This window comes from Nannobrachium achirus (genome assembly GCF_963921795.1).
Source record: "Nannobrachium achirus genome assembly, chromosome: 21".
Classification (NCBI taxonomy): domain Eukaryota; kingdom Metazoa; phylum Chordata; class Actinopteri; order Myctophiformes; family Myctophidae; genus Nannobrachium; species Nannobrachium achirus.
In genome coordinates, this window is record NC_137828.1 from 25899990 (window position 1) to 25927958 (window position 27969).

At 41.8% G+C, this 27969-nt stretch overlaps 2 protein-coding genes across 2 annotated transcripts; both read left to right on the plus strand.

The window, feature by feature from the left end:
* Positions 1-714: 714 nt before the first annotated feature.
* LOC308306655 (hydroperoxide isomerase ALOXE3-like) lies at positions 715-3800 on the plus strand (the record flags this gene model as incomplete). Its single annotated transcript, XM_080751696.1, has 3 exons — positions 715-858; positions 989-1193; positions 3715-3800. 3 exons carry the CDS (start codon positions 715-717, stop codon positions 3798-3800), a joined length of 435 nt encoding a protein of 144 aa, XP_080607822.1.
* A 367-nt stretch (positions 3801-4167) lies between these two features.
* LOC308306656 (polyunsaturated fatty acid lipoxygenase ALOX8-like) lies at positions 4168-25138 on the plus strand (the record flags this gene model as incomplete). Its single annotated transcript, XM_080751697.1, has 12 exons — positions 4168-4270; positions 4949-5121; positions 5243-5386; positions 5552-5755; positions 6409-6495; positions 6595-6761; positions 7332-7453; positions 7982-8157; positions 9094-9122; positions 9972-10014; positions 10761-10928; positions 25016-25138. 12 exons carry the CDS (start codon positions 4168-4170, stop codon positions 25136-25138), a joined length of 1539 nt encoding a protein of 512 aa, XP_080607823.1.
* Positions 25139-27969: the final 2831 nt, after the last annotated feature.

Genomic DNA, 27969 nt, shown 5'->3' on the forward strand with positions numbered 1-27969 from the left:
TATATATATGCCTATATAGACCTTTATATATATATATTTTCCTTTTTTTTTTTCTTTTTTTTTTTTGAATAGCCAAAAGTATAAAAAAAATATGGTTAAAAAAAGAACTAAAAAAGAACTATGTAGTTCATGTTGGGGAACCATGAACTTTAGTTCATAATGGGGAATTATGAACTAAAAATGAACTAGTTCATTTTAGAAGTTCTGAACTTGAACTTGAACTAGTTCGTTTTTAAAGTGAACTTTCCCAACACTGCTGATTTATCACATGCCCCTCTTCTAGCACACTTATTTTTATATATATATATATATATATACCGGTATATATATATATATATATATATATATATATATATATATATATGCAAATTAGGGTTCTAGGCACATCCAATCGTAATGTTTAGCATTCCAACATGTTTGTCATGGTAAAAAAAAACATGAAATAGACACCAAGTTTGCATTTGTAGCTCATATGATTCAAAGGTTATGGCCAAAACCGTTTATAGGTGGTGGTCATATTTGCTTTGGCCGCTGTGACGCCCGAAGGTCGCCGACTCGCCGCCCTAGCTAAATCATTAGAGCATGCCCTGGGTTAGATCTGTGCAAAATTTGGCGCAGTAACCCCTGTAACAGGGGTGATCCAAATCATCATAAGCCTACTTGGAGACCGAATTAGAAGCCTTTTTATTTCTTTATTCCAGACACAGAGTTATCATGGCTGAGTACAAGTTGGAGGTCTCAACAGGTGACCAGGCATTTGCTGAGACATTAGACTGCATATATGTCACCTTAATTGGAACTGAGGGGGAGAGCGAGCGCACAAATCTGAATTTCGGCATTGCCTCTATTGCTGGAAAGGTAAGCTATAATTCAAAGGGATGAATTAGTGCTGCCATTTGCTTTAAGAAGTAAAGAAAGGGTCATTTTGTAAGCAATGTTATCTTTAATTTGTGTTGAAGTAAATTCCACCCCCCTTTTTCATATACAGAAGGGGAGCTACACTGTGAAAACCAGTGTACATCTCGGGCGACTTCTATTGGTCAAACTGGAGAAAGATGCACTTGTTAAGAAATTAGATAATGCATGGTTCTCTTCTACGATCGTGGTGACTACTCCAGAGGACGATGTCATCCTTTTCCCATGCTACAGATGGCTGTCCGATGGGGAACAGGTAGAGCTGAGAGGAGGGAAAGGTATGTTCCAAATAAAATACACAATAGAGCACAGAAGTTTGACATCACTGCCGCTATAGGGCGCTATCCCCTAGGTCACAGTGTTAGTTTTTCTATTGAAACTTCCCATAGGGCGGGGGTCAGCAACCCGCGGCTCTAGAGCCGCATGCGGCTCTTTATCGCCACCCTATTGGCTCCTTGGAGCTTTTTCAAAAATGTATTAAGGGAAAAAGATATATTTTTTGTTTTAATATGGTTTCTTTAGGAGAACAAACGTGACACAAACATTCTTAACGCTTTCCAATGCTGTAAAAATGTGTAGAATAAATATTACATTTAATTAATGCTCATTATTATTTGTAGCCTACTTCATTCAGTCACTTCAGTCATTTTGACAGTAGGCTAATATAGCTAATATAGACTTTTAATATATTGTCACTGTCGGGCAGAAACCTTGCATCTCCAAGTTTCAAATTTGTATGTTTTTTTTCCGCAAAGTAAAGCCCTGCTTCATCATACAAGACTGACACACAAAAGTAGTGAAAACAGCAGATCTACAAGCACACAACGCCTCGCACCGCGAGGCGTTGTGTGCTTGTAGAACGGCTGTTTTCACTAGTTTAGTTCATTTTGTAAATGATAAATACAAAACGACGTTTTTGACATACAAGGTTTCCACCCGACAACGACGATATATAAGGCTTTTATAATGTTTTGCGGCTCCAGACAGATTTGTTTTTAGTTTCTTTGGTCCAATATGGCTCTTTCAGCATTTTGGGTTGCCGACCCCTGCATAGGGGAATCTTAGATAGCATCATACTGTATAAGAGCTGTGTTCCAGAAATAAACAAATCAGTCAGGCAATTTTACTCATAAACAAAGCATCAACTGGTGGTTAAAAAGTACTAATTTATCCAAACACAGACGTTATCAAATATAACTCAATATCATAATCGACACAGAGTCACATACCTGACAAAATCGCCAGGGTGGTTTGTTTATTTTCAAACACAGTTCATAAGACACAGTCTAAGATTGCCCTATGGGAAATCCAATACAAAAGATGCAATTGGAAATGGCAAGTGTGGTTGCCTTGATGCGAGTCACACTTGCAAATATCTCTGTGTCAGTACTTGTCCCTATTCGAGCGGTGCTAACTATTCCGTCCTTGTCCCTTTTATGCCCATATACAGTATGGAGACCCATGATGTCACAGAATTCATTATTAATATATAAATATCAGATGTTGTTTCATACAACTGTACATTGTGGGAGTAGAGTAACGGCAGGGGAAGCAGCTAAGAACATAGGCAATGTTCACGGAGCTATCCGTGTGCAAAGGTTGGAGTCTGTAGAACCAACCGTATGCCGTGAGACCCCAGACATGCTTACTCAGTTACTCGTTATTCGAAAGTCCTATAACGTCTATGACGTCAAGTCTGACATAATATACAATCCATTTTATGCCCATATATGGAGATTCTGTCTGTAGAACCAGCTACACTGGTTAGACTGACATGTATAGGCTATAGGTTAGACTGAAGTGTATTGGCATTCACAGATATGGGCTTAATATTGATGACATCAGGGATCTCCATAAATGGGCATACAAGGGATTATATTAGTGTGGTTCCCCTGACATCACAGTGATGTCAGAGCCTCAAACCAAGCGTTACGAAACGGACGGACGGACAGGGACAAGATGTGACGGTTCTCATACTAAACTGCGACCTACTGCCGCAATAACGTATCTATTAGCAAAGTGCAAGGAACCGATTCTCATTGAAGCCGGTCTATTTGACATATGGACCAAGTGCGTGCCACCAAAACTGTGGGAGGAGTAGAGCGTCAAAATAAAGTTTATCTAGGAAGGGAAAGAAAGATGGAAAGATGGATGGAATAAAGTTGGACAAGTACTAGTCTGGTTGGCCTGCAGGGGCAACCACACTAAAAAATAACGCTGTTACCCAGGGGTTGTGGGAGCGACTTCACGTCACTGTTTAATATATATATACAGTTATTGTGGTCAAACATTCACTAACATTTCATGTGATGACTGTTTTCCTGATGTTTTCCACAGCAGGGGTTCCCAAACTTTTTTGTCTCAGGGCACCCCATAAATATTTTTTTTATAACCGAGGCACCCCTACATTATAATTTTCACTCCCAGCACCTTATATTTATAGCATATCGTCGTTGTCGGGTGGAAACTTTGTATGTTCTTTTTGTATTTATCATCTATAAAATGTACTAAACTAGTGAAAACAGCAGATCTACAAGCACACAACGTTGTGTGCTTGTAGATCGGCTTTTTTCACTTGAGATAATAGCCATTTTGGTTAGAACTGACAAAAATAACTGTGTTCTTCAAGTTTAAAATGATGTTAAATATTTTTTCAAGTGTCCAAATAAATTCCAAATATTATCAAATGATCCCGCGGCACCCCTGGACTGCCGTCGCGGCACCCCAGGGTGCCCCGTCACCCACTTTGAAAACCCCTGTTCCACAGCATACAGTATAACTATTAATCTTTGTCCTCAGCCATGAAGGCCTTTGAGGATGACCATGCCCTTCTGACCGACCACCGAAAAAGAGAGTTGATACGTCACAAGGACTTGTACCAGTGAGTTTTATTTGTGCACAATTATACACTGCAAGAAGGGTTGTTGCTATAGGGTCAAATGCTTCTCTTGTCTGAGCGTTTTTAGCCTGATTTAAACCCCAACATACGACAGAGTACAAATATTAGGTTTTTCATTTTGTCATTTCCCTACAGGTGGGGGACAGCTGTTCCAGGGCTGCCACGCGGCTCAGCTTTTAAAGACAGTTCTGAGATCCCCGATGAAGACTGTTTCTCACTCTCTAGAGCTTTTGAATTTTCTTATGAAAGAAATATGGCGTGAGTCCATATTCCTCGTATAACCAGGACAAATAGACCTATAGTATTAAATTGTGATGGAAAATGGTACAGTTTCTTCTTTTTCTTTTTCCAGGATGGCTGAACTCAACCTGAAGGGAATGACAAAATCTATTAAGCAGTGGGAGGACTTTGAGGCCATTAAAAATGTTTTCTGGTTCAGAGAGACACCAATGTCAGGTATAAATGGACTCTAAAGATTGTAGTTTAACATTCTAATTGATTAAAAATACAGTACAAGGATTATTTCTATACATGCAAGTCAGTAGCGTAGCGACCCCCCACGACTGATCCTTCAAAATCGCGGTCAGAAACAGCGCAGCCAACACAATAAAATACAGTAGGCAACAGCGGCCATCAGAACACAATATAACAGTATAAATCAGGGGTCTTCAACGTTTTCAGGCAAAGGACCCCTTGGTTAAGAGAGAAATGGAGCAGGGACCCCCAAACCCTTTCATAGATTCCATATAGTTTCATCGTTTGACAGCACAATCATCAGTGTATTTTGGATTCATGTCAATTTGTGTTTTGGGTATTTAACCACTTGAGCCGTCATTACCTTATAAACTTGACCTTTTACTTGTCTTCTCAATCCGGTAAGCATTTCAAAATATATATTTTTTTCTTCCCCGGAGCAGTGGCGGCCCGGGCCCTCTCCCTCCCGGGCCCTAATGCGACTGCATCGGCTGCTTCAGCTATAGCTCCGCCCCTGATGCAAGTAGTATAATTGGCCATGCAGTACATCTGAGAAGGAAATACTCTCTGACCATTAGGAAACCAAAACATTATAGGCTATGCTGTGTGTAGGCTACAATACATTATAAAACAAACGTTTGCCAATTTTCACTCCTGTAGAGTACGTCACCGAACACTGGATGGAGGATGACTTTTATGGATTCCAGTTTCTGAATGGAATCAACCCAAATATCATTCAGCGCTGCTTGGAGCTTCCTCACAACTTTCCAGTCACAGAGGAGATGGTGAAGCCCTTCTTAGACAGCGGCAGCTCTCTCCAGAGGGAGATGGAGGTATGGAGTGTCTAACGGTGCACTATTAATTTGGTTCGTTTCAATGAATGGTTGTGTTAATGTCTGTGACATCCAGGAAGTACAAATACATTGTATCTATAATCTAGTTTCTCTCATGCAGAAAGGCAATATCTTCCTCTGTGACTACAAGGGATTGGTTGGATTGTCCACTAAGGTGGACAATGGTGAGGCTCTGCCTTTGACACCTGCTCTCTGTTTGTTTTACATGAACCCAGAGAATAAACTGATGCCCATTGCAATTCAGGTATTTCACTGATGAGGTCATTCAGTTACTGTATATTATAATCACACTGTCAATGGAATATGAGCATGTTTGACTACTGTACTTGTACACTGACAACATTTAGAGCCTGGTGTTTTTACATGAAAATGTAAAAGAAAGCTCTTTGCTTTCCTTTTATCATCCCAGCTGACCCAACAGCCCTCAGAGCAGAATCCAATTTTTCTGCCCAGTGATCCAGGGAGTGACTGGTTGCTGGCCAAGATGTTTGTGAAACATGCAGATGCCATCTACCACCAGTTTGCGTATCATCTATTGAACACTCACGTTTTGGCAGAAGCGTTCGCAGTTGCAACTCTGCGAAGCTTTCCAGTGATTCATCCTCTCTACAAGGTATGGTCATAAAGATAATTTAAATGAAGAGCATTTCAATGGTTATACTGTATTCTATAATGGCTGCTGTATAAAAATAACTCTATAGAGGGTATGCACATGACATCACTGTTGCTGGAAGTTATGTGGGAAGGCCTACTGAGTGGCAAAAAACTAATGTCTGCCATTGACAGCCCATACATCCAAACAGAAAAGTCCTATCTGATTGTATTATACAAAGTTAAACTCACCAACGTTGCGGCTGTACTGAAATCTTGAATTATCCTCTTTCTATGAGCAAAGTCTTTGTTTCATAAAAATCCACTATAGGCAAGTTATGAGCTACTTTCTGTCAAGACACTCACTCGTTTTCAACAACACAACATCCTGCTGCCTCCTGCATTATGTGCAATTTAGAAACAGGTGGTATGCAGGGCCGTTGAATGATTTGCAACTAGCACTTCCAAACTCCAATGCTCCACGCTGCTCAATGTTTTGGCACTCAGTCTAGATTAGGGGGGCGGGTCCCAGTGGACGTGCATACCCTCTATAGGAAATTATTTGAGTTTTGTACAATAAAACATACATTTGAATATTGTACCACCTTTTAGAACATGATTCTGGGTTTGCTATGAATTTTTGACATGGTTCCTCTTCCTTCTTTTCTGTCAAAGTTGCTGATCCCGCACTTCCGTTACACCATCCAAATAAATGTTCTTAGCCACCTACTAATTATTGCACCAGGAGGACTTTTGCATGAAGTAAGAATATATTCAACTGTGTCAAACTTGAATTGCTACTTTCAAAGCCTTGTTCTACAAAGCCCCTATAACCTTGTTTAATCCTAATTATTTATTTAGTCATCACTAACACCAGAGGGTCTCGGTGAGCTCATGGGAAGGGCTCATTCTGAAACGACCTACAGCTCCCTCTGTCTGCCAGAGAACATGGTAGCACGAGGCCTGGAGTCTGTCCCAAACTTCTACTACAGAGATGATGGACTGAAGCTGTGGAACATCACCAGCAGGTGATCATTAACACGTGTTGTGTGACCCTCATTTAACCAACCAAGGATGTTGGCAAAGAACACTCATTTAGATTGCAGGTTCCAAACCACTGCTACAGTATTTTAACAACCTTAACCCTGGGCATCGCATTAAGCAAAAAATACAAAAATAATGTATTATATATTTATTTTGTTAAGTGTTAGCCTTTGCAGAATAGTTGCAGGGCATGTGTTGCACATGTTTTACGTAAGAGAATGATGAGCTTTTGGTGTTTTGGTCTTTTTGGTGTGCCAATATCTATAGGCTATCTATCATTTTATAACATAATGTTATCCACAAGTTTCCCCGGGAGTTTACTGGAGACTATCAGGACCAAACTTCCGGGTTTAAGCAGACATACAAGCTCACGTCGCGTCGCAGATGCAACCCGTTGTGAGCTTGTAAATCGGCGGCGGAACCTCGGTGCAGACGTTTGCGCAATGCACTATGGGGCGTAGGAAACTCGTGGATATAGTTATTTATTTCATCTGCATTGAAATGTATATAACTAGGCTAGTGATACTAAAATATTTGTCTTAATGTATCTCCAGCTTTGTAAGGGCAATAGTGGACCATTATTATCCATCCGACAGTGACGTGCGTAGAGACTCTGAACTCCAGGACTGGATCAAGGAGATATTCACCCAAGCCTTCTTAGGAAACAAAAGCTCAGGTATTAGTTTTCCTTCAATCAATTATAATGCTATTCACAGTAAACCGCAGAACCCACGGTATGCTGTATGCTGACAAACTAGTTAACATATACACTAGTAAACATCATCCAGTAGTAAAGCTTTGTTTATGTTTTATTTATAGTACATGGCAAGTGCTTCACAGAACCTTTTTACGAATGTCGGACTAAAGCCTCCTGAAGGCCTCACACTGACTGAAGACTTTGAACTGAATGATATTGTCATTCTCAAAGAGGGTCTAATATGGCTTCCAAGTGGATCTCGAAAGTCATGTAGTCAAATAAAAAAAGAGTGAGTGGCATCCTTTGCATCCCTCGCCCCCCCACCCCACTTTTTTTAAAACTAGTTTCATTGGGGGTTCAAAGGCATGGCTCCTCCACCATAACCTCCATCCTAGGCTGGCATGAACAGGTTTGGTGAGGGGACCTTTGGGTATCCTGGCCCGGACTCGGCAGTGAGCATGGACAGGTTATATGGTGGTTCAGAAGGGTTTCTCTCTACCACCAAAGGACTGGCCTGGCTGTTCAGAGACTGTCCCGACGTGTCCTGTTCCCAGGCCTTGTGGCTGGAGCATGGTCCCTACAGGGTGCTGTTACAGGCCATAGGGCTGTTGGTTATGGAAGGGAGTACCAGAGGGTACGGTGGCCCAGCCACCTGGTGGTGGCATGGACGCGTAGCCTCCAGCGTAACCTCCTGCCTCAGTAGTTTAGTTTAGTTTTAGTTTAGTTTATAAGCACATCGTATATAAAAAAATGTAACAATCATGGGAACAAAATACAGTGCGAGGAAAGGAAGAAGCCATCAGGCTTATTTGGAATCCTTCCCTTATTGGAAGAAGTCATTAATTAACAGATTTAAAAGGTCAATAAGAACAATACAATAGAATACAACAAGGGGAGCAGCTGTGCAATAAAGAAATAAAAACACAGAAACTGCACAAAAAGAACAAAGTAGCCAACTGCTTCGGGAGGTTCATACGCTCCATGCTGGGGACACGTCCTGTCACAATGACCACGTAGCTCTTAGCCCGATGAAGTACCTCCATGCATTACTTTTCACATAATAGATTTGATATACGAAATATTTTCGAATTTGATTTAAGTGATTATGGATGTTGGATTGGGCTTATTATTAGCTTGAACCTTGACCTTTTCGTCCCATAGTTAATCAGTTACTGGGGTGGCTGTTAGCTCAGGAGGTTGCACCTCATGGAAAATGTTCTTCTCTGATTCGAGTCTGATTCAGAGTCTGATTCGGGAGTCACCCCATTGGCCAGGGCTTTGGAACGATGCAAGGCGGTCCTGTTCAACAACTTGAAAGTTAATTTATATTTATTTATATATATATTTATATATATATATATATATATATATATATATATATATATATATATTTCATCCAAACTTTGTTAAGACAATAGCCATGTTGGTGGTATTTCTCAATTGGAAATGCAAGGCTATGATTTAACCTGCTATGAAGTCTAATAAATAATGAATTCATAAGCTTCAAGTCAAGATATTAAAATGTCTGTTGGTGTTGATCTAAACAGGGATCCCTGCAGCCTTTCAGACTGTGGAGGAAGTGATCAAGTTCATAACCATGCTGATCTTTAATGTGTCAGGTCAACATGGTGCAGTCCACCTTGGGCAGGTAAGATGAGAAATAAAATTAGGCCTAAATTAAATATTCCTTGTTGCAAAATACACACAGGTGTTAATCCAGACGGGTGTCGAACAATCACACATTGCAGATTACACAGAAATCTGTTCGGTATGATGCACAGGATCTACTGACAGGGTCAGGCTGGGTGACGTACACATTAGTCGGGGCCTTAGGGAGATAGAATGGTAATTTTGTGCTAACTAGGGGTTTGTCATGATGCTGAATCCATTGCAAGCATTTGTTTTACACGAAAAAAACATTCCTTGGGCTATAAATGGCCCCAGAAAATGATGGTTTAAGTGATGAAAAGTGATGAGTCATCACTTTTCACAGTTCTCCCTTGTTTTGTGGGCGTTTTCTGGGGCCATTTGTAGCCCAAGGATTGTTTTTTGTGCAAAACAAATGCTTGCAATGCGATTCAGCATCATGACAAACCCCTAGTTAGAACCCTAACATCTTACTTAAATACCCAGAAAAAAAAGGGTTTTTCTGGGTATTTTCCTCCTGTATAGAAAGTCGATGGGAGCCCAACTTGATTTGACCGCTGTGGCGACCCCGAAGGTCGCCGACTTGGGCGCCCTATCTAAATCATTAGAGCATGCCCTGGGCTACATCTGTGCAAAATGTGGCGCTTTTAGACTGATTTAGACTGACTGCACGAAAAAAAAAACCTAAGGCCTCCGACTACATTGTAATGTCATGTTTGGACTAGTGATGATATCATGGTACGCTGTGTTCACTCCCAAAGATTTTTCCTATAGCCTTGTCTGTTTAATTGTGATTTGTGTTATTGTGACTCTTATGTGCTCTTCTTATCTTCTCTTATCTCAATTTTAGTTTGACTATCAAGTTTGGATCCCAAACTCCCCTCTCCTACTGCGTAAAGCTCCTCCAACCATTAAGGGACAGTCTAGCTTGAAGACCATGTTTGAGACACTTCCGAGAGTTGGAGAATCAGTCGAATTCTTGCGAGGATTTTGGGTACTCAACCATAAATACAAGGACTCTGTAAGTTTTACTAGGCATTGTTGAATCATGTTGGCATCAGATTCACTGATATGCAATAGCTGTGAGACCTTGTTCCTAAACCAGTTTGCAACAATGTTTTCAGTGGTGACTATTACGTATATACATTTACTAAAGTACCAAGAAAGGGTGTTTTAAATGATTCTATCAATGTATTTTGAAGTTACAATGGGTGTGTATGGGAACAGGTTCTGGATGGATCTCTCTGATAAAACAAATATCTAAATATTGAATGAAGCAAATTAAAATCTGTCCAGGGTGTTCACAAAAGCCGGATTAGACGATAAAATGACCAAACGTTCGAAAGTGGAATATCCCTTTAAGTAACTTTCTAGATTTAGATTCTTATAACACAAGCCTTTGTTATTTGATGTCCATTTGAAACGAGCTTAATCAGCTGGATTGGCTATTTTGGAAAGATTTAGAGTAGGCTATTTTTGGTACTTTAAGTATAGTTTGATGACATATACTTTGTAATTTTATTAACATTTGTTTACATTTTGAATAACCCTTTTACTTGTAACATAGTATTTCTATTTTTATTTACAGTAATTAACAATCTGAGAACTTCTTCCATGTTTTGTTTTCCATCTTTTCCAGATTCCCCTGGGTTCATATCCTGATGAACACTTTGATGAGCCTGCTCCAAAGCAGATGATCAAGGAATTCCAAGCAGAGCTTTCCATCCTCAGTGAGGCCATTGCAGCAAGAAACACAGCACTGGCAGTGCCCTACAACTACTTAAACCCTACCGAACTAGAGAATAGTGTAACCATTTAGACTATGAGTACAGCAAAACATCGTTCTTACACAGTTAAGAACTCATTAAGCCTCATCTTGGAGTCCATCCTCTTTGGATCAAATCATAACCTCAAAAAAGTAGAGAACTTCACAATCAAAGTGGGTGACAAGGTCATAACACGAAAAAACGAAATCTCTTACTTAGGATGCATCCTTGAAGCTAATCTTTCCAGTGAAAAGATGACTTCTAAAGTAATAAATAAAATCAACCAACGAACTCGTTTCCTACAGAGGATCGCCCCGATGGTCAATTTCAACACACTGAAGACCATAGCTGGTGCAATAATCCAGCCCCTCTTTGACTACGGAGTCCACGTATGGTATCGTGACGCACCACAAGCCCTGAAAACTAAACTCCAAACAGCCCAAAATAAACTAATTAGGGTCCTGCTTGGCCTTCCCTATCAGACTCACCTCACCGCTACTCACCAGTTAAGAGTGGGGTGGCTCAGAGTAGATGACAGAGTACAGCAACTTGCAATGGGCCTGGTGTACAAGATACACTACACCACTATGATACCCAAGTACCTATCAAAATACTTTATAAACATTAAGGATGTCCATAATTACAACACCAGAGGCAGCGCCACAGATCACTTTCAACCCAGAGTCAAAACCAACAAAGGGTCAAACTCTTTTTTTCTGCTATACCACCAAAATGTGGAAAGCCTTACCGAAGTCCATAAAGGAGTGTGGATCACTAGCATCTTTTAAAATTGCCCTGAAAAACCACTTACAGGCAGCAGCCGTTCGCAACTGGTAAAAAATGAACCTAGCCCAACCCTACCCTCCCCTGCCCCTTCTTTGTATATACTGTTTGTTTTAGACTTACTGTCTTTTTTTTTTGTTTTTCTTTACATATCTACTGCATAGTACTGTGTTCTATTTGTCTGTCATTCAATGTTATATGAGATACTTCAATGGTTTCCAGTGGAAATAAGCTTAGTCTTTTCATGGATCTCCTTTTAGTAGACCTTGTACCAGTGAACTGTACCGTCATGAAACTGTACCTTTTTCTATGCAAACTTCTAATAAAGTCTTCAATCAATCAATCAATCATCTGTGTCACTATTGTTTGATTCTTTTTTTTTTCTTTTCTTCTTTTTTTATTACATTGCTTACTCTGAGCTTCAACATTACCTGCCGTGTCCCACAGGGGTCAGTACTAGGACCCAAATTGTTAATTGTTCATGTTTTTGCAGATGACACAAATGTTTTCTGGTTCAGGAGACGATTTAAATCAACTCATAGAAGTAGTCAAAAGTGAGCTACCTAAATAAAAACACTGGTTTGACAGAAACAAATTATCACTAAACTTGAGTAAAACAAAGTTTATGATATTTGGAAATCATAAAATAAATGTAGAAATAAATGTAGAAATAGAGCAGGTGAAGATCGAAAGCGTTTATGAGATCAAGTTTCTTGGTGTCCTAATTGACCACAGACTCTGCTGGAAATCCCATACAAAATATTTGTGTTAAAAACTTGCAAGAACAATAGGGATTCCTGGCAAAGCTATACACATCCTGGAAAGGAAAGCACTGCACACTCTGTATAGTGCACTTGTTAACCCTTATTTATCATATTGTGTTGAAATATGGGGAAATGCCTATAAAAGCGCCTTAAATAAGATTTGCATTCTACAAAAAATGAGCAGTAAGGATTATAAATGGAGCAGCATGCCTTGACCATACTAATAATCTGTTTTTAAAGTCATATGTTAAGGTTAAAGCTTTTTAAGGAGCCTAATAGGAATTATGACCTACGGAATAAACATCATTTTAGTTATGGCTATATGATTGAGAATTGCGCAAAAATTCATGTGATTATAGTGTCATTCGACATAACCAGGCAACAACAGACTAGAAGCTTGGTAGAAGCTAGCAACGCCAAAATAAAAGCCTTAGGTTTCTGAGGCAAGCAAGCAACCTCATCGGGGCCAGCTCCAGCTGGCTCTGCTATCTGAAAGAATACGCCCAGTAAGGCAAACTCGAGATCCAATTGGTTGGAAGAAGCTGACAATCTAAATGTCAGCCCCATTCACTTGTACTGCGGGTGGATTCAATGGACATTTTGAAGGCTCAGGGTGGAGATGTCTACCCGGAGACAACACAACAACACAACAAAAAAAACAGGCTGTGTTTTTAGACCTGCACACTCATTATGAAGCACAATGCCTTTCACACAAGTCAACATGTCTCTACGTACAAAACGATAGGCCAATCAAGCCACTTTTTCTTTTTCAAATCGACATCATGGAAGCACCAGCCTGCTTTACATGTTGGCCTACAACTCAAAGAAGATGATAAAAGATTGCAAAGATTGTCCACACCCTAGGTGGGGTTGACAAAAGGGCCTTTCTGTGTGGAGTGTGCATGGTCTCAGGGTATAGATACCCTCACAAATACATGCAGTAATCCTGGTCTCTTTAATGCCTCCCCTTGGCCAGCCGGGCACCTGATGGAGGGGAAAGGAACTGGTTGGAATAACGTGTTCCTTCCACTCACTAGGTCCGACTGTAGCTCCCCCCTGTCAGGTGATAAGAAGCGGCCTGTTCACTCTTCATGCACTTTGGAGAGCAGAGCCCAGGATTACAGCTTAGGCAATTGGTAGGCCTACTGGGTGAAAAAATGGGTTACAAAAATCGTGGGACAATCTCACAACGCCTCGCGCTGCGAGGCGTTGTGAGCTTGTAGATCTGCTATTTTTGGCTAAAGTTCTCAGAATGTGGACGCTAGGGTTCAAGTGGTTAATATAAGAAAGGGGGAAAAAAACAAGTTCCTATCACACAAAGATTTGGAGGACCCCCTGCAGTAACTCTGAGGACCCCCTAGGGGTCCCGGACTCCCTGTTGAAGACCCCTGTACAAATGGAAAAGCTAAAACAGGGGTATAGGTGTGGCGAGCACTGCAGAGACAGGACAATGCAATGGAAAGAGGCCATTAGTAGATAAAGGTGTTAAATAACCTAAGAACAAAAATATCCAAAACTATTGCTGTTATGTACAAAATGAAAAATATTCTAAACCAAAAATCACTATACATGTTGTACTGCTCCCTTGTACTCCCATACATGAGTTACTGTGTGGAAATATGGGGGAACAACTACAAAACGGTCATCAACCCAATGTTTCTGCTGCAGAAGAAAGCAATTCGGATTGTCAGTAAAAGTGAGTATTATGCAACAACAAATCCATTATTCATTGAACTAAAAACCATAAAATTACAAGATCTAGTTGAATTAAACACTGCAATTATAATGTATAAGGCACATAACCATCTGCTTCCGTGCTGTATCCAGGAGCTGTTCCAAACGAGAGAGAGCAAATACAACTTAAGGGGAACTGCCATTTTCAAACAGGCTAACACAAGAATAAATGTTAAAGACAGATGTATATCAGTTGTAGGGGTTAAATTATGGAATAGCTTAAATATAGAATTAAAAAATTGCAGTTCAATAAATACATTCAAAAGGCTGTATAAATCACAAATAATAGATGGATATAGGACACTTACAGGATAAAAAATACATGCTATAATTAAATAATCTACTCTGATAAATTATAATTTAGTTAGTATACACCAAATAAAATATGTTAAAGGTTGGTTTCTAGTATCGTTCTTCCATTTCTTCTTTTCGTTTTCTTCTTTTTGTTTTGTTTGTTTCTTTTGTCAAGTGCTCTGTTGTCTAATGTTTTTGTACAATTTTGTTTTTGTGTTTTAGTCTTAGTTGTTGTTGTTGTTGTCGTCGTTCTGTTTTGTTTTGTTTTTTTGTTGTCTTTTATTTTTTCTTGTTTTGTATCAGTTAGTTTGTTGTCATTATATCTTCTTCTAGTGAATGAATGATACAAAGGGTAAGCACAATAAGCTTAAGCTTCAGCTTACTCCTTTTTTGGTCTGTTTATTATTTATGTTTATGTGAATGAAATTAATGAAAATGCATTGCATTATAACAATGACCAAAATAAAACTACTACTACTACATAATAGGAAGGAATCCACTCAGAATGAGTGAACCATTAGTGAACCACTACAATGGCAAAAGTACTAGCCCCAATCAGGCCGCCGCTGCTATGGAGACATTTTCCCGGTTCTCTGAGTATTCTCTGTATTTTTAAGTAGGCTCTGTGATGATACATTTACCACTTGAAAGTCAGTCAGAAGCGTGTTCTTGCTTGTCATTGGCCCATTAGTTTTACACTTGGGTGTAATATGACGCGCCATATAAGAGACATAATACATGATAATGCCTGTAAATGCATTTTATACACACATTTTACACCTGTACACATCAATGTGCAAATGGCCTCCATTCTCTCTCTCTCTCTCTCTCTCTCTCTCTCTCTCTCTCTCTCTCTCTCTCTCTCTCTCTCTCTCAAAGCACACCTAAAAGCACAGCAGAGAGACCTGCTAGTTGACCGCACACAGGCACGCACAATGACCTCACTGACTTTAAATCACTGCCTTGGGACAAGGCGGCTGAAACCGACAGACACTGTTCCTCTGGTTTGGTGACATAGTGTCTTTCTCTCTGTTCGTTATGGCAGGAATGAAAAACACATTTTAAAAACCTGTTAACCTGTGCAAAATGTCTGTCCTGGCCATCAGAAGATTCTCACTAGAGGTCAAAGGTCACACACTGACAGCTAAAGAATGCTCAGAATACACACTCTGCACACAAGAGCAATAATTACAATTCCACCCAAAGGTGTGCTAAGACATTCCATGATATTTTGAATGCTCTGAGGTGTTGAAAGGTTTGCAAGATTAGAATCTTGAGCATCTACCAAGTCATGAGTGTAAATCATCTATCTATAAATGCGACAAATCTCTGTGAGTATGTGCCCCGCGTATCTCGAGAACCGTTCGTCCCACCGGCTTCAGATTCGGCACGCGCGTTCCCCGCCGCGGCGCGGAGTGCAGCGCCGGGCCTCGACCCGACCCGACGCGCGGTTTTCCGAAACCGCCCCAAAACGTTCGGAATCTCCTTATGCGGAGCTGACTGTTGACATCAGGCTGTTCCGGAGGAAATCGGCACAAGCGCTGATTCATTGTGACATCACTTCATAAAAGGCTCTGACATCACGTACGCCACATGAGTCTGCAAAAAATGCCATGGTTACGTATTGAATGTCATCAGTATGACGTGTTCTGATGTTCATATACAGGCTTAAATGGACACAGGCAAACATATGGCCTGTGTCCATATATGACAACAGGTATAATGGGGTTTGCATTAAAGGGGGAACCGGCACTATGTCTGCAACACAGTCGGAGGCACAGACAGATACAGAGATCTCCATAATGGGAATAAAGGGACACAGACAAACAGATACAGAGATCTCCATACATGGGCATAAAATGGATGCAGAAAGACAGGAGAGACAGCCGCTGATACGAACGACCTACGGCCTGGTCGCGACCTAGGCCACGACCTGGAGGTCGTAGGTCCCGGTTCTGGAGGTCGTAGTTCGCGGTACATACTTGTGAGGTCGTGGCCGGTCTAGTTTCGCGACCCCCGGCCGTTGTTGCGTTACCTCGGTCGTCCCCGGCCGTTGTTGCGCGGCCGGGGATCCGCGGTCAACGCGGGGATGTCCGCGGTCGTATTTAAAAGGTCGTGGGTCGTGAATCCTTGACGGCCAGCGGTGTTTCACGACCCCAGAAGCTCGTGGTCGTATTTAAAAGGTCGTAGTTCATTATTCCTGAAGGCTGGCTGTGTTTTAAGACCTCAGTTCGTAAATAAGAGGTCCTAGTTCGTGGCCGGCTTTGTTTCACGACTGCAGGTCGTCTATAAAGACCTCAGGTTGTAAATAAGAGGTCGGAGTTCGTGGCTGGCTTTGTTTCACGACCTCAAGTCGTCTATAAAGACCTCAGGTCGTATATTTAATGAAATAAATAAATATACAATTCCCAGTGTAATATAATGTATCGAATTTTCTTGATAAAACCACTAGAGCAGGGGTCTTCAACGTTTTCAGGCCAAGGACCCCTTAGCTGAGAGAGAGAGATGAAGCAGGGACCCCCACAACCTTTTACCGACGGGGGCGACGGCGTGTACCCCGCTGTCAGCTGTGTCGCTGTCAGTACTGTATGTGTTCAAGAATTTGTTGTTAAATGTGAACGCAAATAAAGAGGTTAAATGTGTGTGTGTGTGTGTGTGTGTGTGTGTGTGTGTGTGTGTGTGTGTGTGTGTGTGTGTGTGTGTGTGTGTGTGTGTGTGTGTGTGTGTGCGCGCGCGTGCGTGCGTGTGTATGCGTGCGTGCGTGTTTGGAAAATCTCCAGAATTTAAAAAGTACTTGAGTAAAATTATTAAGAATTGGTATCAAATTGTACCTTAAAGTGTCACAAGTAAAAGTACTAAAGGTTTGAAAATAGCAGACGTACAAGCTCACAACTAAGAATATCGATAGGCTATTAAAATTATTTTGTTTAATCAATAAGTATTTAATGGTGATGGTGGCGGAGATTTGGGGAGACTGTGTTCTTACTTTGTCAGCACCAGGGACAGCTCCCACTGTAAAACAGGCCTGCATTCCAGGACCACGGAGAGCTGCCGTCCTCCAAATCTTTGTGTGTTTTTTTTTATATTAACCACTTGAACCCTGGAGACCATATTCTGAGATTATATTTTAGGCTATTTTCGGCAAGGAGGTCTGGTGTATAGAGGGGGAGAAGAGCAGACTAAGTACAGAGTGAAATGTCAAGTTTATTAAGTATTGACGGTTTAAGTGGTTTAATATCTGAAATTGACAGGAATCCAAAATATACTGAGGATAGTGCTATCAAACGATGGAACTACATGGAATCTACGGAAAGGTTGTGGGGGTCCCTGCTTCATCTCTCTCTCTCAGCTAAGGGGTCCTTGGCCTGAAAACGTTGAAAGACCCCTGCTCTAGTGGTTTTATCAAGAAAATTCGATACATTATATTACACTGGGAATTGTATATTTATTTATTTCATTAAATATAGGTCCCGAAACACGCACGCACGCACGCACGCAAGCACGCACGCAAACACACACACACACACACACACACACACACACACACACACACACACACACACACACACACACACACACACACACACACATTTAACCTCTTTATTGGCCTGAAAACGTTGAAGACCCCTGCTCTAGTGGTTTTATCAAGAAAATTCGATACATTATATTACACTGGGAATTGTATATTTATTTATTTAATTAAATATACGACCTGAGGTCTTTATAGACGACCTGCAGTCGTGAAACAAAGCCGGCCACGAACTAGGACCTCTTATTTACGAACTGAGGTCTTAAAACACAGCCAGCCGTCAGGAATAATGCACTACGACCTTTTAAATACGACCACGAGCTTCTGGGGTCGTGAAACACCGCTGGCCGTCAAGGATTCACGACCCACGAACTTTTAAATACGACCGCGGACATCCCCGCGTTGACCGCGGATCCCCGGCCGCGCAACAACGGCCGGGGACGACCGAGGTAACGCAACAACGGCCGGGGGTCGCGAAACTAGACCGGCCACGACCTCACAAGTATGTACCGCGAACTACGACCTCCAGAACCGGGACCTACGACCTCCAGGTCGTGGCCTAGGTCGCGACCAGGCCGTAGGTCGTTCGTATCAGCGGCTCTTGCTGAAAGACAGATACAGATATCTCCATATATGAGCATAAATGGAGACAAGCAAACAGATGGTCAATACGAGATCTCCATATAAGGGCATAAAATGGATGCTTAGAGACAGATAACTCCATATATGGGCATAAATGGACACACTCCATATATGGGCATAAATGGACATAGGCAAACAGATGGTCAAAACGGGTCCTACAGAGATCTCCATATATGGGCATAAAATGGTCGTAGACAGACAGATATCTCCATATATGGGCATAAATGGACACATGCATACAGATGGTCAAAACAGATCCTATGACAACAGGTATAATGGGGTTTGCAATTAAGGGCAGGGCATTCATTCCCTATTTACATTGTCCCCGAGTTGGCCAGGGTGCCGACTCGGGGGGCCGAGCTTCTAGTATGATTAATAAGGTTATCTCCACCAACTAGTTTGACACTCATTTAACTGTTTAGATAGGTCGTCTATGTACAAATTAAAGAGTAGGCTACAGGCAACATATTTCCTCTCTGGCGTACCCCATTGGTCACCAGAAGTGGAGTGGATGTACTGTATTCCACACTTGCATAGTTTGGTGTGAATACCAAAACGGCAGGATCCTTATTACAGAATATATAAGGAAACACCACGCTCTTTTAGCTGTAAAAACAGTTTACCATGATTGATGTGATCAAATACCTGGGGTGCATCAAGGAAACACGTAAATATAGTACTGTTGTATGTTCTGTACTGACTGATGATGTCCTTAGTGTATAAATACATAAATGAGTGCCATGCTTTTTCTTGCATGATGCAAATACTGACAACCAAATTGGTTGTCAGTATTTGCTGTATATTCATTGAGCCTTTCCATGGGGATACCTTCCAATGCTCGCCAATGCAATAGGTCTGTAATTATCAATGCTTGTTAACTTCCCAGTTTTGTTTTTGACAACTACTGGCAGAACAGATAGCATGCATCAGCAGCCCTGAAAAACACAGCAAGCAGCACTGAAACTACAGCATATGGCTAGTGTGCTTCAGATGTTCTGCTGTTATCTGATCTTGAAATGCTTTGTTAAGCCATTTTCTCTATAAGGCTGCTCACCTCATCATATATAATCACACCATCACTGTGGGTAACCTCACCAATATTAAGAACGTCACTCTTGACACAGTTAAAGATATTTGCATAGTGTATTTTCCAATACTGGAAGGCATTGGCATATTACTGTTGTTAACCACCTTCACTTCCTTCCAGAAATCATAAACAGCAGAGAGACCTGCTAGTTGACCGCACGCAGGCACGCACAACGACCTCACTGACTTTAAATCACAGCCTTGGGACAAGGCGGACGAAACCGACAGACACTGTTCCTCTGGTTTGGTGACATTGTGTCCTTCTCTCTGTTCGTTATGGCAGGAATGAAAAACACATTTTAAAAACCTGTTAACCTGTGCAAAATGTCCGTCCTGGCCATCAGAAGATTCTCTCTAGGGGTCAAAGGTCACACACTGACAGCTAAAGAATGCTCAGAATACACACTCTGCAAACCAAGAGCAATGATTACAATTCCACCCAAAGGTGTGCTAAGACATTCCATGATATTTTGAATGCTCTGAGGTGTTGGAAGGTTTGCAAGATTAGAATCTTGAGCAATCTGGACTCTTCTCTCTCTTTTTTTTTTTTTTGTTGATAAACCCGTCATAATTATTCTAGAATTGCCTAATCGCAAATTATTCGAGATAATCGTAATTAATTGTTTCCATGTTCAATAAAATAGCAGAAATAGCAGATCTACAAGCTTACAAAGTGTCACAAAGCTATTTCCGCAAATTAAATAAGCTAGTAATTTATTTGTTAGCTTGTATAATGTAAGGAGATATATTCAACAAAATATGGAGATATGGGGCTCTTTTCTCGATATACTCTGCCTTCAAAAACTCTTGGTTGAGGTTATAAGAGGTTACTGACACGGTCACCAACCCATTTGCCTAAGACTTATTCGCCTTAACAGATTTGGTCTTTTCGCCTGGCACTTTCGCCGTGGAGGAGAGTCTTTTCACCGCCGTTGAAGAGCTATTTCGCCTAAATGTTTTAGGGTCCGTCTTTTTTATCCATTTTGCCTGGCTTAAAATGTTAAGTCGGGTGTCTTTAACAACGATGACATGCGATGCAGCGCACTGGCTGGGCTGCCACGCTGTGGGCAGACAGACAGGCAGGTAGACAGACAGACAGACAGACAGACAGAATTTGGCACAGAGCAGAGGAGCGCGCACCAGAACCAGACACAGAAAGTTTATGCTTGCAGGGGGATCTGCGCGCCAGAACAATTTTGTTGCATATTTTACAAACCAAATCAAATGCTATGATGTATATCGGGACGTCATGACTCATCATGACCTTGCGCAATGCACATATCAATTAATTAATTATTTGGACGCACCTGGTTCCAAAGCTCTAATCTGTATGTCTACGTTCAATTCTGCTGTCATTTAAATATTATAGTGATTGTGACAGTGGTGTTACCTGTCAAACGGTGACCATTACACACAGCTATGCACATAATGCACTCTATAATCACAGCAATACAGATAGTTATTGGAATCAGGTGAGTCCAAATTTGCATGGCTCTTATCTCACAGTTATGCCCTATGCAGGTGCAGTGCATATTTTAACGGGGGACCCCCCACCCTGACAAGCACTAAGAGTTGAGGCATTACATTTTGTATAACATGGTTCTATTGTGAAAATAGCAGATCTACATGCTCACAGCACCTTGCAATGTGAGCATGTAGATCGTCTATTTTCACAATTTCTGCCTCTAATATTTGAATTGGTGTGGGGATTCGAGCAGAGATGACATGCGCTTGTCAAATTAAACGCATTCCTGCAGCGAGAGAGAGATGCAAACATGGACAGTCTGATAGCTGTAGTAGGCGAAATGGCTCTTCAACGGCGGTGAATCGGCCAGGCAGGTTGGGTGAAAACACTCTCCTCCACAGCGAAAGTGCTACGCAAAAGGACCAAATGCGTTTAGGCGAATAAGTTTTAGGCGAATGTGCCTGACACCACTGACACAATGAAGGTTGTTGTAGTCAACATTGTTTATTGTGCCATTCTGGGATGGGGGAGGGCTGTTGTTTTTTCTTCTTGCTTTTTTCCTTACAGTATATCCTGTTTTCTGTACGGATGGACGGATATACTTGGATACACTGTCAATAAATACATCTTGACTTTACCATCATCTGACCTGTATAATCTTTGAATAAGAAGCCTCAAAGTCTAATACAGTCTGATGGTGACAGCCTTAATTGGTAGTTGAAATGCTGGATGAATTGTAGTGTAACTGCAAACTGAATGCAGGAACTGTAACTGAATGCAGGAAAGAGTCCCAGCATACTGTGGATCATTCTCTGGTGCCTTCTCTCATTGAGTTCACAAGCTTTGAAATGCCGAGTCCAACAGCGGTTCTACGTATGTGGGTTGGGGGACCCCCAGAGTGGTCAACTTCTCTTAATTCCGCCAACTAATAAAACTACACCACAGGCCTGTGTGCAACTGTGCATGTGTGCGTGTGTGGCAAGAGAGGGCGATGAGTTTCTTTGGGTTAAAAAGTAGCCCAGCCTTAAAATAGACTCATGCTGGGTTTAGGGTGTCGTCAGATTGACTTCAGTGACCTTTGTGTGAGAACTGGAGTATCTATCGTATGACCTGAGGCCATTATTACCAACGGTTTGATCTCAGTAAGGGCTTCTGTTATTGATTCAGACCATCTTTTATCACCATCAAAGCACAGATGATCCTTGTAATGTTACAACAGCAAAAACAACAACACTGCACTGGTTTAAAACGACAAGGAAAGCTAGCTTGCCTTCCTGCTGCAGTCACACTGGCTGCGTCCGAAATCCACCCTATTCTCTAATGTAGTGTACTAAAAGGGGGCTCCGCCATTTTGAACAAGTGTCCGAATGTATAGTGAGCATTTTTGTACCCTAATATACTGCCCTACAAAGGCAGAGTGCAGTAACTACATTTTTGGACACACCAACTTATTTGTGTCGCCCAAAGGTCAAATTAGCCTTCATGATATTGGGGGATGAACAATTAGCTCAAGAACAAATATACAATCAGTGTAATATCACTTAAATGCCTTTATCTCATTTGGCTGATCAGCTGTAACACTTTTAAACCCATTTTTTGGTGAAATTCAGCACTCTGCCTTTGTAGGGCAGTATAGTGTACTGAAGTATCCCACAATGCATTTGGATTTGTAGGGTGCATTCGATGGTCACTATTCAAGCCCTACCGCCCCACAATGCACTGCGCTGCGGCCGCTGTGTCGCGCTTTGAGCACGCACATGCGGTGTGCACGCGCACACGCACACTGCAGGCTCGTCTCTGGGCAGGAGCCGTAGCCACCTGTTGCTGAGCAAACGCAACAGAGCCGTCCGTAGCAGAACCACCGGCTAAAGAAAACAACTCGTACAAATGTCCACAGCCTTGTCACCAGAGAACAAATGATGAAAACAGCTCTAAAGTTGTTTATGAAGAGAATATACGAGAATAGACGCTGGAAGCTTTTGTTTTTCGATCTTTTCTACCCAACCTTCCACAGCTGATAATAATAATCATGATAAATAATGTTATTTAAATTACCAAGAATAACCTATTTTATCACAACTTAACTTTATTTTATTGAATTGTGATAAATAAAAACATAATTATATTTGGCCTATTTCTCATAATAACACCACAACATGTTATGTTATTTACAATCCACAAGCATTGGGGAGTTGATGTACAAGCTCAAAACGCTTCGCTTCACCACCTGTTGAGAGCTTGTAGATCGGCTATTATTTATTGCTCCAAAAGCCAGTGCTCTGAGCGTTTTAACTGTGCGACAGCGATGACGCAACCAGATGGCGACGGAGTAGTGTCCGAAATGCGCTGATTTGTTCACTACTGTAGTACACTACATCTGGATCCCTCATTTAGGGTTAGGGAGTAGGGAACGTGTTCTGCATTTCGGACACAGCCCCTGTCTCTCATGCAATATTCAAATTATGCAGTTGAGGATATACTGTATACAGTCAGTCAGATTACAAGTCCTTCCATAACCAGACTCAATCTTTCTCTGTGGTACCCTAATACCTCCTCATTGTCTGCACCATGACCACAATCCAGTCACTGAAACTCTGTCACATATTCTGAATGGCTGTATGTAAGGGAATGTACACTGCTAGACAAATTCATACGTTTCATCTTCTGCCAAATTCTATAAGCAGATTAAGCACTCGTGTTTCAATAGGCAACAGGCCTAATGAAAATAATGAGAAGTGACCATTTTAGAAGTGGCATGTACAGTTGATCACAGTCTGGAAGAGGCATTCCTTACCAAGGTGCTTAAGTACCAACATCTTAAAGGAGTAGTTCACCCCCAAAATGACAAAATGGATGTTTTGTCCTATTTGAATATGACATCATTGACAACATGAGTAGGATTTGAGAGGCCTTCGCTGCTCGACTCGAATCCGACTCCAGGGCCTCGGCCTCGGACCGCAGAGTCCGGGGACCCCCGCTCGGGGACCACCTCCAGGGACCCCCGGTCGGGGACCACCTCCAGGGACCCCTGGCGATATGACCGTGGACCTGGGGATATGGCTATGGAGAACCAGGCGGGCCGCCGCTCCGCTCCTGTCCGACTTTGGGGCCTCGGCCTGGGGCCGCAGAGTGGCTGGGGGCCCCCGGACCCCCCGGACCCCCGGGGACCCCCAGGGACCCCCTGGCGGCACCGCCAAAGAGCTAAAAAAATGGCAAAACTCGGGCTAGGAGCGGCCGGGAGAGCCGGGGCCGGTACCCACACGTCCGCCTCGGCGCCCCTTAGCCGGCCGCGTGTAGAGCGCCGCCTATTGGCAGAACCCCGCCACTGCAGCACGCATAAAATGGCATAACTCGGGCTAGGAGCAGCCGGGAGAGCCGGGGGTGGTACCCACGCGTTGGCCTCTGCGCCCCAGAGCATGCCGCTCGTAGAGCGCCACCTAGTGGTCGACCCCCGCCACTGCAGCCAGCTAAAAAGGCCGTAACTCGGCCCCCGTGTGACCGGGAGGAACGGGGCTGGCACCCAGGGGGTCCCCCGGGGCAGGGCCACCGCCAGGGCCCCCGGGGACCCCCGGAGTTCCGGGGACCCCCTGGAAAAAAATATGGAAAAATAGCCAAAAGTAGCCGATCTACAAGCCAATGCTCCACTCCACGCGGCGTGGCCCGGCCGGGTAGGGGTCCGCTTCTCAGGGGGGGTTCTCTGGGGGTCCCTGGCAGCCCATGGAACGCCGGTGCCCCGCCACGCCGTTCGCGGGCCCCAGGAGAAAATGTAAAAAATTCTAAACGTGGGAAAATGAGCCTAAGTGTAGCGGTTGAACACGCTCCGAGCTCCAGGCTTTCTCCGACCGCAGCTCCACTGCCGTGCGGATTCGAACCAGGCGCCCACGTGTCCGGCTCGCCGCCCCGGACCCGGCCGGGGGCTCCACGCACTCTGGCCGGCTGCCGGCACACAACTAGGCCGCCGCTCCTCCAGGGGGGCCTTCCAGTGGTCCCTAGCCGACAACCGAGCGCCGGGGCCCGGCCAGGCATTCCAGGGACCCCCCGGGGGAACCAGGCTGGTCCCGAGTACCCACTTTAGCTGTATTGATGAATAGCTATTAAAATGATTTTATTTAATCAATATATATTGAATAGGCACACGAGGAGCACTTTGTAGACAAGAGCTGTTTCCGGCTTCATTTATTTTTCTTAAAACAACGAATAAAAAGGTTATTTAAAATAATTCTAACGTGGTATAATTATAGATGTGGATTAAACGTCTAAATGAGGTCTAAAAATATACTGTAAACGGTAAATGGATCATATTGATCCATAACGGGCCGTTGAAAATAGTGAAAATCAAGATTGTTGGCAGGGTTCGAACTGGCGATGTCTAGCTTACAAATCCCAAGCACAGTCCACTGAGCCATCAATGCAGACATGTTGGTATTGTCTTTCTGGCCCTATTAGAAGGTGACGTTGCCCACCTGTGCTCATGTTGAGGAAACTAAATGTATTGATAGGCGCAGCATAAGCCTATCGATTACAATTATTTTGTTTAATCAATTAGACTCACACCACCTGTGTTAATTTTAGGGTAGTACGCATTGTTGAGGAAACTAATTGTATTGATAGGCGCATCATTCTATCAGGTTTTTTTTTTATTTTTTTTTATTATTATTATTATTATTACCCCCAAAGATCTTTCTTCATATTCACATACAAAAAAGAAAGTAGAGTTCAAAATTAAAATATAAGGAAAGTACCTTTTGTTTAATGAATGCATAGCCGGACCACCTGCTATACCTCTGCGGACCACTAGTGGTCCACGTACCACCGGTTGAAAACAAATTACTTATATAATGGTCTAAACATAGACGTTGAAAAGCGGTATAATAGACGTGTACATCTAGACGGATACCTTATATTGACGAATGACTGTTAAAATAATTTTAAAGCAATATTTGGAGATCATTCTGCAACGTGCAGTTATTTTTTTAATTATATATTTATTGAAATATGGATTAAGTGTAATCGTCTAAATTTGGTCTAGATATAGACGTTGATACGCGGTATTGATTTAGACGTCTAAATCACGGCTAAGTCTAAACTATACTTTAAATTGACCAGCGCATGTTATTATTATTATAGTCCAATACTAGGAGATCAGTTATGCAGCTTACTGTAGTTTTTTTGATAAATAGTTATTGAATTGTGGGGAAAAAAGGCAAAGTCTAATTTCGGTCTAAATATAGACATAAACTAGACGGTTGAAATTGCGTCTATAAAAAAACTAGACGTCTAATATCCGTCTATTGCTCAGTGGGTAGTATGAGTCACCAGAAACATATTGGGTGTTTTTAATGTATCTATCATGGTGCCGAGGAGCTCTACCACACATGGGTGTGTATGTGGAGGAGTCCTTTAGGAGGAAGGCCCTGATGATGATATTGACTGAAGCAAATTAAATCCGTCCAGAGTGTTCAATGTTCATAAAAGCCTGATTAGACGATAAAATGACCAAAAGTTAAATATCCCTTTAAGTAAACGTATCAATACGCTCAGTACTCTGATACAAGTAAAAGTCTGGAATTCAAAATGTAAATGAGTAGATCAGAGCTCACAACACATCGCATCATGGTTTGCTGTGTGGCTATTTTCAAATAGCCAAAGTTTAAATAGGGCTGGAGTGGTTAATGTATGTTTTGTAATAATAATCAACATTTACAAAACAACTAGTAACTAACGTTTTAAAATAATTGTTGTGGAATAAAAGTACAATATTTGCCTCTGAGATGTAGAGGAGTATAACATATTTAAAATTGGACATAGTTTTAATAGTAAAGTAAAAGTACCTCAAAATTGTACTCAAATACAGCTACTTAAATAACTGTAATAGTTACTTTCCACCACTGAATACGGTCTGTGAGTAGGCTACTTACATGTAAATTAATGTACTTTGTGATTTTCCTCCACTGGTTACAGTGTGTGACCAGACCTGACTAATGTTGTGATGGATTCTTGCAAGGTGAGCACTCAACAGCACCTGTTAGTAATTATTGACCGGCAGTCATTCAAAGATAAGAAGTTTCAGTTTCAGGGAACATTCAGGAATAGGCCTAGTTTCTGACCAGCTGGTCAAACTTGTAAGTTGACTTCAGGCCACATTCTTTCCTGTGTGTTGCTTTTACTGTCATGTTGCCCCCCTGGACCTCACCTGGGAGTTAGCAGCTAGCAGAGGTTCAAAACGGGGTAATAGGCCCCTTCATTTACATTTATATCGACCACAATTAGTAAAAGGTTTCCTGCTCTGCTCTCAGAGTGGAGCATGACATAGAAGATGAGTAAAATAGGTAAATAAATTATGTATTTATGTTTGAAGCTAGTGAATTGTGCTGTTGATTGAGGGTAAAGTTATTCAATATTATACCGCCCTCTAGTGGTATCATGAACAATATTATCTTCAGATTGTAGCCTAATCCTTTATCTGTGTGCTTTTAATGGTAACAGGGAAGCAGGGAAGTGGGCACCATACACCAATACTTTTACACTTCTAATACTTCATCTCTTTTAATACATTTAACAAAATGTTTGCACCTTTTACACTATCAATACGTAATAGTATTAAAATTCATAGGGAGCCCAAACTGTTTCTTGAGGAACAGAACACTACTTTCTAGTCAGGACAGCTAGTTCAATTATATTCATAATGTCATAGTAGGACCCAATGTTTAATTTCATTTCAAACAAAAGTAATTTGTTAGATATTGATATTGAATTTAAGATTAATACATTTGTGGTAGGCTACA